We start from the raw sequence: 13700 nt of genomic DNA on the forward strand, positions 1-13700 counted from the left end.
ACGTGTTCAGCGCTGGTTTTCCTGCAGAGGCAGTGATCTGTGTTCCATCATCTAAGTGCGTGGGAAAACAGATCCGTTCCAAAGTCTGTTTAGTATTTTTGTGGCTGCTTTTGTCTGTGTGTAAATTGATTTTGTTTCCATAAATAGTCCTAGCCCTGCTGAGGTAAACACTCTAACTTGAGGTGTAGTTAAGGTTTATAACATAATTTATCATCAAATATTTTACTCACCTAATTGTCAATACTGTACAGTAGCACTCTAGTAAGAACGAAGCTGCGTAAGGAGTTGAAACAATTTGCCTGGGGGCTGTCTAAGCTAAATGACTGAGCTAACAACGGCTTTTTTCACAAAGCAGAGGGTTTGTGTGCGTGTGCGTGCACATGCACCCAGATTTATTTACATTCTTTCCTGACTGCGATGGTAACAATAGTAATAATTGTCCTCTGTTTTTATAAATTAGGTACACTCCCTGCAGCTACAGAGGCGTGGAAGAAAGACTACCTCACGGCAGCATGTCACGACTGACTGATCATTCCAGGCATAGCAGCTCTCATCGGCTTAATGAACAGTCACGTCACAGCAGCATCAGGGATCTCAGCGGCAACCCAATGACACACATCACGCACGGGACCAGCATGAACCGCGTTATCGAAGAGGATGGCACCAGCGCTTGAGCCGCTTTTATCGGAAAGGAGTGGTTGATGCGGTTGCACGGCTCGCGGTCCCTTCCTCAGTGATGTGATAATAATGCTCAGTATTATCATGCCTCTCATTGGGTGCTGATTTTGTGCGTCAGGAAGCCGAAACTGGCTTCTTCGTGTTGAAGCCAGCGTTCTTGTGCTTGCATCAGAGCTAGAGTGTTCAGCAATCTTGAATTATTGAGTAAAAAGCTGGTTGCCTCATTTGAACCTATCTGTAGGTAATTATTTATTCGATAACTGTTACTCATCAGACACCATTGCTGAATTTCTTATTCTTTGTGGCAAAAAATCTCCCTTTCCCTCCGATGGCTCTGCATGTCGGTAGGTGTTACCCCTGAAAACTCGCTGGCAGGGTCACGCTGGGATTTTTTTCTAAGGCATAAGGGAACTCTTGAATATTGAAGGAATTCCTCCTCGCACCTCTCTTGATTCGATAACAAACTGGTACTTGTTTTCATCAAGCGCAGGGAGAGGGGACGCGTCTTAAATGCTGTATAAAGGACACCTGTGCGAAGTCGGCAGGCATTTTTAATGATTACACTGGAAATGCGACACAGGAATGAGCGTTTTGGAGAAGGAAAGGAAAGGAAAGGAAACTCCACTGATGATCACCAGCTCTTACCGGAGCTGTTCAGGCTCAGTTGTTGGGATGGGGCGGGATGGGAGGGTGGGGGGAAGAGAGAGGCAGGGAAGAGTGATTTTTGTATAACTTGTATTGTCCTTGCTTTTTTACAAAATACTATTTAAATTTTCTACTTGTTTACAATTTATGTAGGAAGAGATCAATTTTAAAACCAGTTATCTACATAATATTCAGCCACTTATTTTTTAGATTAATGTACAAAAGCTGAGATTGCCTGTTCCTGATCTATTTAAAAAATAATAATAGAAAAGCTGAATTTGTTGCCCAAACCGGAATGTGCAGCCCTTTCCTTACAAACAGAACAAATCCTGTTTACAAACCCCGTAGCCTGGGTGAGGAAGGCTGAGGCCAAATCGGACAGGAGGAGTTAGATCAGGGATGGCCCACCTTCCTTGCGATGTCACGGCTGTTTTTCTTTTGGGAGGATTCTCTTGGCGCTGAGCAAGCGAGGAGCAGGAATTTGGACACGGGTGGGAGAAGTCGAGGCGGGAGGGTGGGGACAGAGCGGGAGGCAGCGGCTGGAAACCCACTGCATTGCTGCCTTGAGGAGGAGAAGACAGGTATCCACCACAAATTGTTGGCTCATTCCCAGTCAGTCATTTCTGATCGACCTCTACTTGTAGGTTATTTTCTACTTGTAAGTTATTTATTTTCTTTTCATTCCCCACTACATATTCACAGTAGAGAATTCTCAGTTTGGGCTTTTTTTGTGTGTAAATAATCTGTTGGGGGACAGCGAGTCTGTGTTGACACTGCAGGCAAAAGTCAAGGCATGTCTCCAACGGTGCGGTAGATCTTCTGAAGCATCTCCTGTAAAGATTCATTCAGCGTGAGGAAACACTGATTGCATTTAAACCTACCTCAGTAATTACTACAGATCACTGCTGGGAAATGAATACTTATTTTTTCATTGTCCTTACATAATTCCCTTTTTGACCTGTTTGAGGCATGTTGAAAAGCCTTTGTACACGCTTAGATGGCACAACCTCAAGGGCAGGAGTAGGGCAACAGCCCGTGGTGCGCACTTCAGAGGCGTTCGCGAACAGCAGAAGCTGAGCTGCGCTGCAATTACTCATTTTAATTCTCGCTGATGACACAACAGCAAAGGCACGTAACCGTGCGCTCTTTGAAATCAAAGGTCGCCCTGGGAGTCAGCGTATCTTTTGGAAATGTATTTACTGTAATTGTCTTTCTTGCTCCCACCAGGCTTTTGCTCCAAAGGAGAAGCACAAACCAAACCCAACATCGAATCACAAAGCTTAGCAACGACCTCTGCGTTGTAAATCCAGGAGGGAGGTTGCTGCGCCGACTGCCCCGGGGCAGCGCAGACTCTGCTTTGCCTTTGCTGGGCACACGGCCCCGGGGCACGGCCGCAGGGATGACTCTCCTGAGAGGCTGGATCACCTCTTTCAGAGCACATGGGTGTGAAAGGTCTTTTGAGCGACTGAAACCGGGGAAACTACAATTCCCACAAAGGTGGACCCTTTTTTTTTTTAATTTTCAAATTTGGCTTCTACTAAATAACTTGCTGCTTCAAAGGGATGAGAGTTTTAGGAATCTGAATCTACAAAAGGAGCTGAGTTTTCCTAAACACTGTAACTGAACTAAATAAGCTCAAGTGTTTATGTTGAGCTGCTTGGCTCAATTTCCAGTACTTTTTTTTTTTTAAATTGTAGCAATGCTTTGACTTGTTTAGAGTCAGGGAGGGGAATGGTGATGGAGGGTTGAAATATATCCTGCTTGAAATCTCATTAATTTGTGAGGTTTAGTCCCCGTATTGTTTCCAGATGGGAACATCTAAGCTGTTCCTTGCTCGTGTCTCCTGTTCGCAAGGGGCAGGCTCCCATCACCCCAGAGAGGTGATTAAAATGTAAAACTCAAGTTCTGCCTGGGTTTTATCCCCCATCCCCCGTAATCCCAAACTCTCCCTTTTATCTGCAACACCTGAATTAGCATGCCGCGCTCTATTTCTGCAAAGCGTTCCTTCCTGGGATTTCAAAGCCCTTCACCAAGGACTGTTTCAGGTTTCACGTGTAAGATTCCCCGGCCGGGGCACTTGCAGGGCTTCAGCTCCCAAATCATCGTGCTTGGGGGCTCTGAAACGTGTCTGAGATTGAACGCAGCCCAGCCACCGTCTCTGGCAGAGGTACCGAGGCACGTTTTTGGGGTGCTTTTCTATCTGGCACCCCCTGCTAAGCGGCAAGAGCTCCAGGGTGCCTGGTTTCTGAGACCGGTGCCAATCTTTAAATTCCCCCGGAGCTGAAACCCCCGCCCAGGACAGCCATTCTGCTGTTGCTGAAACGCTCTGGTTGTTTTGGGCTTGGGCCGACCCGACGTTCCTGTAGCTGAACGCACGTTCCTCGGGATTTAACAGCAGCGCCTCGTCCCTCTCCAGCAGATGCGTGCACTGAAAGCCTGACCCTCTCTCCTTTGAAGCAGGCAGAGAAGTTGTACATAGCCCCGTTTCTCCAGCTCGTCCCAAGGGCAGGTTAATGTATCTCCATCCTACGCGCACCGTGACTGAAGCCCCAAAATACTGCCTTGCAAGATCGTGATATCAAAGCTTCCCATGAAATCCATGGCTGCTTTTCGCCAGTATTTGCAGGGAATTGAATCGCCATTTAATTTGTGAATGCATCGTTCCCTTGGCAGCTGTACGTCCTCGAGAGGTGGCGGGTGGTGGCAGGTGACTCCTGGGCTTCCCTGCAGGCTGGTCGTGATGTTTGTGATGTTCTTTCTTCCATAATCCCTTCGCAGCTCTCATCATTCATTGAAATATGGTGAGGCAGAGATGTGGTCACGTTGTATGGAGAAGGCTGTCTCAGGACCACGCGCAGCCGCCCTCTTGTTGGATTGGTAGTGCTCGTCTTTTTTAAAGCGTAAAAAAAAATCCAACAGCAGCAAAAAGCCACATTTAGTTGTAAGTTTATTTGTCCGCTCTCAAGTGCTCTCCATTTTCTTAGCGCTTAGACCTGAATTTTGCTGCGGAAGCTTTAGCTATAAGCCGAAATCCAGCCGCAGCCAAATGGTTCCAGCAAGGAGGGGAGGGAACACGCCTCGGGAAGGGCCGGGGGGGGCACAGGAAGAGCTGGGGGAGTTGGAGCCAGCCCTTAAGCGATGCCCACCCTTCCGGGGGAGCCAACTCCACAGCCCAGCTCCAGGGGGCCAAGGACCCCCAGAAACGATGGCAGCGGGGTGTGGGCATCCCCGGCTGTACCGTGGACCCGGGGTGCAGAGCGGAGCAGCCCCCGTGCGGGAGCCATCCCGAGGTTCGCTTTGAGCAGCAGAATGTCGACTTGAATGTGAAATTTCACTCCTGTCCCAATGTACTTCTTCTATAACCGGATCGAGATTTATTTTCACCCACGGCGGGATGTTTTACGCGGTTTCTGCCTGTCGCGAGCGGCCGTCGGATCCGTGCGCTGGGGAGCTCGGTGCATGTCACAGCGCTGCTGCCTCTTCCAGCGCTTTCCCTTGACGCGCTCGCGTACGTAGTGTGATTTCATCCATTTGTGAGTGAGAGAGGAAGCTTTCGTGTTCGTGAGACCTGTACGTAGAGAGTGGACGTGGCTGTTAGCGTGGGGTAGTACCTGACCGTAGCTGACTTGACTTCCACTCGGCTCTTGGTAGACTTGTTTACAGTAGTCCAGTGTCGGTTTTGTAACGTTTATTTTTTTTAGCACTTTAACTGTGAGTGTACAAACTGTTTATATTGTAGTAGGTGTACATTTTCATTTTAGATCTTTAAAAGTTTTTAATAAAACGATGGAAAAATCCTAGTCTCTTCATCAACAGGCTTTCAAACTCTCTCTGATGTGTGTAACTGTCCCCCTCCCCTTTAGAAACCCAGTTCAGAGGCAGCTGAGATTTAAATATAAAATTTTACGCTGGCTAGCGGAGCTCTGCATTTGAAGAAAGACTTTCTAGACTTAATCTTTCCCCAACATCTGGGCTCGTGGACGCCGGGCACCCTTCCAGCAAACACAAAGCTCTCTGCAGACTTTGGGCTCTGGTTTGTTCCACCCTTTTATGAGCAACAGACCATTCAAACCACCGGCAAAGAGACGAGCGAGGTAACGAACGGCGGCCAGGTTTGGGAGCAGCGATACTAGGGGTGTTTGGGGGTTTGTGTTGGGTGTTTTATTGCCAAATTAAACCTGAGAACAGGATGACTTTTTTTTCTTTTTTTTTTTTTTTTTTTAAGTAGCTGTCTAGCATTCGGGCAGACGTGCAGTTATTTCAGGTTGGGAAGCTGCACGCTCTGAGTCTTGCATGGCTGGTGATAAAATAACTAGTTTTAATAATCACGGATGGGGCTGGTTCAGCACACGGTGCTGTTTTGGGTCTCTTTAAGAGAAATAACTCAGTTCAGGGATGAAATTTTGGGAACTGCTGGTTAAGACATGGGTCCTGCAGGGCCACGCGGAGACACGGGAATCAGCCCAGTGCCCGTGCACACCCCTGCACAGCATCCTCGGCGGAGCGGCTCCATCCTGAAATGTCGGTGTCCCCGGGGATGCTACTGCAGCTGCAGCACCCGAAGAGCCCCTGGAGCGGGGGCAGTCAGCTCTGGGAAACTCCTCCTAGGGAAAAACCAAGGTAGGGCTGTCGCTGCCGAGCCCTGGGGACTCACGGAGCTGCTTGGGGACACAAAGGCAGCTGCCCGTCCTGCCGTAAGGACCTGCGCCACGCCACAGCGGGCAGATGGGACAAGATCCCTTCTCCTCCGTCTTCCCTGAGTTTAACCTCTCACTGTTCTGGTTCGTGAGCGTGCCGGCTCCAAAGTTGATCAGATGAAGAAATGATCCGCCTCAGCCTCCTGGGGCAGCCGTGGGGATTTGTCACTGCACCTAAAACCAGCGGGGTGAGGAATCGGAGCTCACATCATTCATCTTCCCATTTTCGTGCTGCAGTAGCAGGTCCCAAAGGGGTGAAGGTAGAGGATGAGGGGTTGGGGAGGAGATCGAAGTCACCTGGAGTGTGCTCAGCCCACAAGATGTGCAGAAAAGGACTTTAAAAAGATGGTTTTAATGACCTGCAGGCAAGAGAGATGGGACGAGCATGAAATGAGAGAGAGGTGGGAGAGGGGCCAGAGCTGGAGGCAGAGGGCAGCCCAGACCCCCCTTCCTCCCCGGGCTGGGACGAGGGAGGCGTATATCAGTTGCTGTTGCGCTCCTGATGCACCTCAACACCCCGTTTGCTGGTTTGGGTCCGGCTTTGCCCCTCAGCCCTGCCACCTCCTGCCCTCATTGTGATTCCTTCACCCATTTGAAGGGAGAAGAGCATCCACGCATGCATAAATCCTACAGAAATTAAGATCTCCAGGAGATCCACTGAAACAAAATAGGTGGAAATAGAAGGATCTTTGACAAAAAGTCATTTTCTTTAGGTGCTATCGCCAACTCAATGCCGCTCCCGTGCAGCGGGACAAAGCTGCCGACCCTTTGGCGTGACCGTGTGCTGGGATCCACGTTTCAGCCGTGCTTTGCTACCAGTCTGACTGGTTTTTATGGTAATAACTCCAAGCACGTTTGATTGATATTCAGTCTCCGGTTTCAGTGCCTGCACGTATTCGCCGCCTGTTCCCAACACCCACATCCCGTGGTCCCGCCGGCGTCTTCTGCTCCCCCTCCATCCCACGGGGACATCTCCGAGGGCTTCGGCTCAGCGTAGGGAAAGCCGCTTTCTCCTCGCCCATCTCTTTGCTTTTATTTTATTAAATCCCACCTTCCGCTGAGACCTTTTACTTCACGCCCCCGTTTATTGCGTCGCCTCCGCAACTCCCCCTGCAGCGCTGTGATGCGTTTCGAAGTGGCTGCCTCCGCATCGCTGCCGACTTTAAAAAGTCTCCTGGGTGGCCGGAATGTCTCCCGAGGGGAGGGTGTGGGGATGCTCGGCAAATTGGAGGTATCGTGACACCTGAAATGGTGGGAAAGCCAAAGAAGGATGGATCTGCAGTGCCAAATGGTTGCCGGCCTCTTCCCAAGCTGCTGTGATGATAGAATATTTTCAATATTTTTAATATTTTAATATATTTAAAAGATAATTAATATAATGTAATATAATAATGATGTACTGTATATAAAATATACTTATATACATGTTAAAATATAAAATGTAATAAATGTGGCCTAAAAATAATCCCATCACTACAAAATGTGTTTGCCAAAGCACACGTGTGAATGCGGGGAGAGAGTCCACAAACTGAAGTTGATCCACAAATGAATTTTGGTTTTGCTCAGAAAAACACGACCTCCCTTTTTGTAAACCAGACATATATTAATATATAAATACATATTTAATTTCCCCATAAAATAACCTGGACTTACAGCCTCGGAGCTGAGCTGCCCTGTGCGAGGCACAGCGGTTACGTCTGGATGCTTTAATTCTTCATTTCTGGCTCCCAGCATCAGGCTGATGTCTTCTTTTTCTTCCCCAGGATCTCCTTTCTCCCCAGTTTCTGATGGTTTAGGGTTTGGGGTTTGGTTGCTCTCTTGTCCTTTGGGGGTGACATTGGTTTAATCAGAAAAAGGACGAGGGTTTCTCCCAGGGCGAGGGCTACGGGCGCAGTTGAGAAGAGCAGCTGATGTATTTTTTTATTTCGCTTCTATCTGTGCAGGACAGAAGGGTGCGGGGGCCCTGTCCAGAGCCCATCAGTCCATCACAGCTTCACGGCTCTGCTGAAAACAAGGGGATTCAGATACATTTTTGGCTCTCAGAGCTTCAGATACTGACTTTATTTCTTACTGGTTTTGTCTTAGAATCTACAAACCATTCTTTGTTTTCTTTCTTTTAAATCCATCTTGTTTGGCGTAGACGTATCCTCCGCTGCTTCTCGTGTTTGTTGGCCCGGTGCTGGTGTGGAGGGTTCCTGCCTTCAGGAGAACGTGCTGAAAAAATCCCTTAAGGCTCTGAATTGCAACATAATCCAGCTACAAATCCCACCTGGAATCTGTCAGCAGCGACGAGCCCCAACATACCTCCACCGAGCTCCCGCGACGCCTTCAAAGCCCTCTGATCTCCTCCGTGGAAACGCTGCCGTCAGATAAGGCTCGGCCCCTGCCAAAAGACACAAAACATCTGCTTGGCCGCAGAAAGCGGGATTAGGCAAAAGCTAACCTTGCTCTTAAATTTTTTTGGGGGGAACCGTCCTCTCGTGCAGATTCTCCCTTGCACAGGGGCTTTGGGGCTTTCACGGTGGTCCCCGAACCCTGAGGACGAGGTGCTGCCAAGCCCTTGGGGATGGTGGCACCGATGCACGGAGGGAGCAGGGCCGGCAATGTGCCAGCTCGTGGAAGAGCAAGAAAATCTGGGACTAACCGAACATTTGGACCTCATCAAAACCAAGAAGTCATCTTTATATTTCGAATCCTTTTTTTCCACTTGAAAAATCTTTTTTTCAAGTGGAAAAATCTTTGGAAAAATCTTTTTTTCCACTTTCTCCCTCAATGCGATTCTGAAGCACCTGGATGTCCAGAAAAGCTCCTGGGGCTCCCTTGGGGCACCCGAACTTGGCGTCAGCCCAGCAGTGAGCCCCCAGCGCTGCTTGGGCGCGGCATGGCAGATGAAGGGTTAACGCCGGTCTTTGGGTGCCTTTAACTGTGAGCAAAATCCCCAAATCCTGCCAAACCTCGTTAGTCCATGAGCAGGGTGAAGCGCAACAACGCTAATTGGAGTGATGGTCTTGCTGCGGCAGCCTCCGGAGCTGTGATAAATTACCAGTGGCACAACAAGGAGGTGCTGAGCTCTGCTGCTGTTAACAGGTGCTGGGTCACCCCCAAACCCCCCCAAAAACGCCCACCCTGCCCGTCACTCGGGGTGAGTGACCCTCTCAACCTGTCCATGGCGGCATTTCTCCCTCCAGCTGCTGGAGAGGGATTTTGATCTGTCTTTGTGCAGCATCGGCAGCGGGATCCGCAGCAGCAACCCGTGTCCGCAGGGCCGTGATGGGGTACGGGGCCCCCCCATCCCACACCCCGCCATCCCAGGGACACTCAGCAGGGATGGGAGGTGCTGCAGGCTGTGGGATTAGGGGGTTTGGGATAACGGGGGGGGGGGGGGGGAACGTGGAGCAGCTGCTGCTGGGAATGCCGTGACCGGCAGGACTGAAACTTTCGTATTTTTGCCGAAAGCCTGGGGGAGAGGAGCCCCGCGGCCCCGGCAGTGCCGGTGGCTGTCACGAGGCCGTCTCCGTTCCCCCTCCTTGAGCAGCAGTAAATCAAACTCCCAACGCTGCCCCCGCCCCAGGCCCTCTGGGGCTCTGCATTAATCAAATTAGTCGGAGTGGGGATAGTACAGGAGCAGGCCGAGAGCTGCACCATCCCGCAAGCTCGTGCGCCCAACACCGGGGTTAGGCTGGGCTCAGCCCAGGTCCCAGCATCAGGTGAGCTCCTGTCCTCATCCTCTTCTGCTCCCACCATAAGCAGAGCTCGTTGTAAAACATTTGCCCCCCGCCCCGTGCCCTGATTCCCCAAGGACAAACCATCCTTAAAGGCCTTTCCTCCCTCCTGGGACGGTGGGGAATTGGGATCCTCGTAAAAAAGCTCTTGGAGTGACCTGGGTGCCGTGCGGGGACGGAGGGATGGTCATGGGAAGGAAGAATGCTCACAGGGAGGGAGGGAGGGATGCTCAGGAGGAGGGATGCTTGTGGGGAGGAATTGATGCTCGTGGGGGCGGAGGGACACTTGTGGGGACAGAGGGGTGCTCCCAAGGACAGAGGGGTGCTCCCAAGGACAGAGGGGTGCTCCTGGGGATTGCTGTTCGTTGCGAGGAGAGTGGGACCTTGGGACAGGTTGAGCTCCTGCCTGCTTGGAGTGAAGACAATGAGCCCAGACTTGCAAAGCTGCTGAGTGATGTCGATAGCCTTGTAAGACCAAACCGGGCAGGTTACGAGAGGAAGTTACGGGAGAAGCAGCGATGTTAATCCTGTGCAAGGTCCTGAGCACGGGTCCTGTCCCACACCGTCTCTCAGGCGGCTGCTGCTCGGGGCAGTTTGGGCAGGACCCACCGTCGCTTTTCCAGCCAGGGCAGAAACTCCTCCGGCGTCCCCGAAAAGGAAAAACCTCAGGGAAACGCAAGGTGTCATCCTGGCGAGGCTGAGCACCAGGCTGGGCACTATCTGCCCCGGCTTCTCCGCTGCGGTTGGGGACCCCACAGGGAAACCCTTGGGGCCGGGAAGGCTGCGGGGAATCGTCCCCCAAAAAGCAGCATCCCCAGAAGCCAGCTGGGATTTCTAATGCAATAGTGCCACCGCGTGCGCCGTGCGAGCCCTGGGCTCCTGGCTCCCGGGACAAGCGGCACCGGTGGCCCAAGCGGCCTTGGCTGGGGCCTAGGTGGGTGACAGGGAGGATGAGGTCACCTGCCGCGGTGGGGTGGTGGCACTGGGGGTGAACACACCCAGGGGTGGGAGAGACAGCCATGGGCACGGCAGCGGCAGGGAAGGGGTGACGGCTGTGTCCCCACGGGAAGCACTCGATCCCTTTGCAGTTCGGATCCTGCAGATGCCAGAAACCTCTGTGGTTTGTAGGGACACCGCGAAAGCTGGAAAAACACAAAATATGCAGAAATTACATCAAACTCAGGGCTTTCTCAAGCTGGAAAAGGGAGGTTTATGTTGTTTTGTGCTTTTCTCTATCTTTGCTGGCAGCCTGCGCCAGCGAGCAGCTCCCGGACCACGCGGTCCCTCCTCTGCTCCGTGTCCTGTCCTGGAGGGATACGCGGGGGGGCACGTGGGAATATCCCCTCTGGGACCCTGCAAGGGGAGTGCCGTGTCCACAGCCCCTCCCCGAGCCCCAGGAAGGGCCAGCACCACCTTGGAAGAAATCTCACGTGGGACGTTTGGGATTATTTAGTCGTCACGCTACATTCGCACGGCCTATAGGAGGGGCGGGGGAGAAGCAATTATTTTGTGCGTGTCTAGGGCGATGTTTCAGGCAGTGGCAATACGTCCTGAAATCTCGCTGCTGGATAGGCTACAGCAGCAAGGACAGATGGGTGATGGGTGTCTCCCCAACACCCCAGGGATCAGAGGCACCCCGATGGGTGCCTCCTCAACAGCCCAGGCACCCGAGGGTGCCTCCAGGCGCAGCTCAGCTCATGCGAGAAGAGTACCCAGAAGGGGGGGAGCAGAGCGATGCTCCTGGTTTCAGCTCCCTAAAATTTCTTGCCACGGGAGATTTCAACCCACCATGACCCAGCTCCCTCTGTGCCCACATATTCCAGAGACCGTTCCAGGGCATCAGAAGGGGACAAGAAGCTTTCAGGACAGGACCCCTCTGCCCCTGAGCATTTTTAGGCTCAGGCTTTGCTATTTCAGTACCCCCAAGGGTGCACACTCATAAGGGCACCCGTGCAAACACATGAGCATGGCCAAGCACCCCGTACGGTCCCATTGAGGCTGTTGGGAGGGCACCCCATCCTAAAGAGTCCGTGTGGGATCACTGTGCCCCTGTCGCTGGTGGAGGGATTTGTTGGGGACACGGAAGGAAGGAAGGAGACGGCCCCTCGGGCTGCGCGAATAAATACAGAGCAGCGTGCACATGCTGCTGAATAACGGGGGGGGAGAGACGCGGTTTTGTGGCTGATCACGGGTACAACGCACACCCCCAGAAAGGCTTGAGACGCAGCCGCCTCCCTCCGCTCGGATCAGAAAGGCTAATCCTCCAGGAATAATAGACGTAAGCCTCTTAGCCAGCCGTGCTGTCAATGCCCGTTGCTGATGAGCTGATTAAAATCGAATGGAAAAGATTAAACTCACCTCCTCCGGGTACCCCGGGAGCCGCCCCAGCGGCAAGCGATGGAGAGGAGATGCGCCTTGGTGGGCTCGGTGGTTTTGCTCTGCCCTGTCCGTCTGTCCGTCGTGGGTCTGTCCAGACCTGGGTGCTCTGTAGCCAGGAGGAACCTTTCAAGCCTTCATAATCTCTGCAAATACCCTGCGCTGCACCGGGAGGTCCCAGCAGCAACTGGCTTCTTTGAAGACGGCGGATAATCTGTGTCCAAGCTGCCACGCGGAGATGGAGGAAACGGTGCCAGAAAAATCAGTTATGGGCAAAATTTCTCATAAGGGGCCCCCTGTCCCAGTCCTTGGTCAGCCTCAGGGGACATCCCCAGCGTTTTACTTCATGTAAGCAGTTGTGTGAAACAACCGTTGCTGCTCTGGACACGAGACTTGGCAAACACACCATGTCATAGCAGAAAAACATGGGATTCCCTTGGATTTGGGAAATTTCTGCAGCCTCCCCAAGATATTTGGCCAAGTGTTGGTTGAGAAAGGGACCCCGATCTCCCCAGGGTCACTTCCCTGCTCCTGGGAAGCAACCGGAGCACGTGGAAAGGCATCACGCGAACAGAGCTGACAGGATGGGGAATTTGGTTTAAAAAGAGGCTTTTTTTGAGTCCGAGCGAGCAACCAGCGGGATTTGAAATGTCACTTCGGATCTGCAGCAGACGCAGGGTGGCACGGGAAAGCACGGTCCTACCTGCGAGGCTGCCCACGGTGGCTCAGCTGCGCTTGCCCTGCTAAGGAAGCGAGACAAAGGTGGAGATCGAGCTGTGCGCACTCCCGCTTGCTTGTGTCACCGGTTTTCCGTTGATTCCTTCAGTAATTCTCCTCCGTTGTTGCTGGTGGCTCTTTCCCAGGTTTTGTCCGTGACCTGCAGTTGCTTCTGCTGTGGGGAAAAAAAAAAAACCCCAAACCGGGAATTATATTACAGGAGCCTGCTGCAAACTGGAAATGTGGATCAAAGCACGCCGGGGTCTCCTCTTGGCCCCTTTGCAGAGCGGTATTTGGGATTTTACCCCATTTTTGGGGTGATGCCACCCTGGCTGGGTGTAGGGTCCTGTTCTGCCACGGTTGTCACCCCCTTTGGGATCCCTTTTCTTTGGGGTTTTACCGAATTATTGCTTGGCCTTCGAGTAGGGTCCCACCACCGGGGTCACCAGAGCAAAGCCGTGAACCGGGGCCGTGACACCTCCCTGCCAGCCACAAATGCCTGTGAATATTTAGTTGCTCCTTCCACGGAGCTGCATTAATTACCCACCCGAGCTGCATTAATTACCCACGCGAGCTGCATTAATTACCCATCCAGCAGAGAGGAGAGGAGATGCCTACAGGGAAAAGCAGGTCAAAAACAGTCGGGGCTGGGACTGGGGCTGGGACCCCAAGACCCCAGATCCACCCTGGCCCTACATCCCTCCTGCAACACCCACGGCATGCGTGTGGTATATCTATACATTTCTATAGCTATATATTATTCTGCTTATATGGTTAATACATAAACTCTCGCAACAAGGGCAATACTCGGACTTTCACATCTCCAGCCACGAGCTGCACCCCAAAAGCTGCCGTGCCCCAACAT

General features: G+C 52.0%; 1 protein-coding gene across 3 annotated transcripts in view; it reads left to right on the forward strand.

The window, feature by feature from the left end:
- Nucleotides 1-5132, forward strand: part of FZD3 (frizzled class receptor 3) — a 61922-nt gene extending 56790 nt beyond the window's left edge. For 2 of the 3 annotated variants that reach the window (XM_075750344.1, XM_075750345.1), the window contains one exon: nucleotides 461-5132. In XM_075750344.1, the coding sequence (XP_075606459.1) occupies nucleotides 461-674 (214 nt within the window). In that variant the 3' untranslated portion in view covers nucleotides 675-5132. The remainder of the gene's footprint in view (nucleotides 1-460) is intronic. The other variant, XR_012834973.1, reaches the window with a different exon arrangement.
- The last annotated feature ends 8568 nt before the right edge of the window (nucleotides 5133-13700 follow it).

Source organism: Balearica regulorum, chromosome 3 (genome assembly GCF_011004875.1).
Source record: "Balearica regulorum gibbericeps isolate bBalReg1 chromosome 3, bBalReg1.pri, whole genome shotgun sequence".
In the NCBI taxonomy this organism is placed as follows: domain Eukaryota; kingdom Metazoa; phylum Chordata; class Aves; order Gruiformes; family Gruidae; genus Balearica; species Balearica regulorum.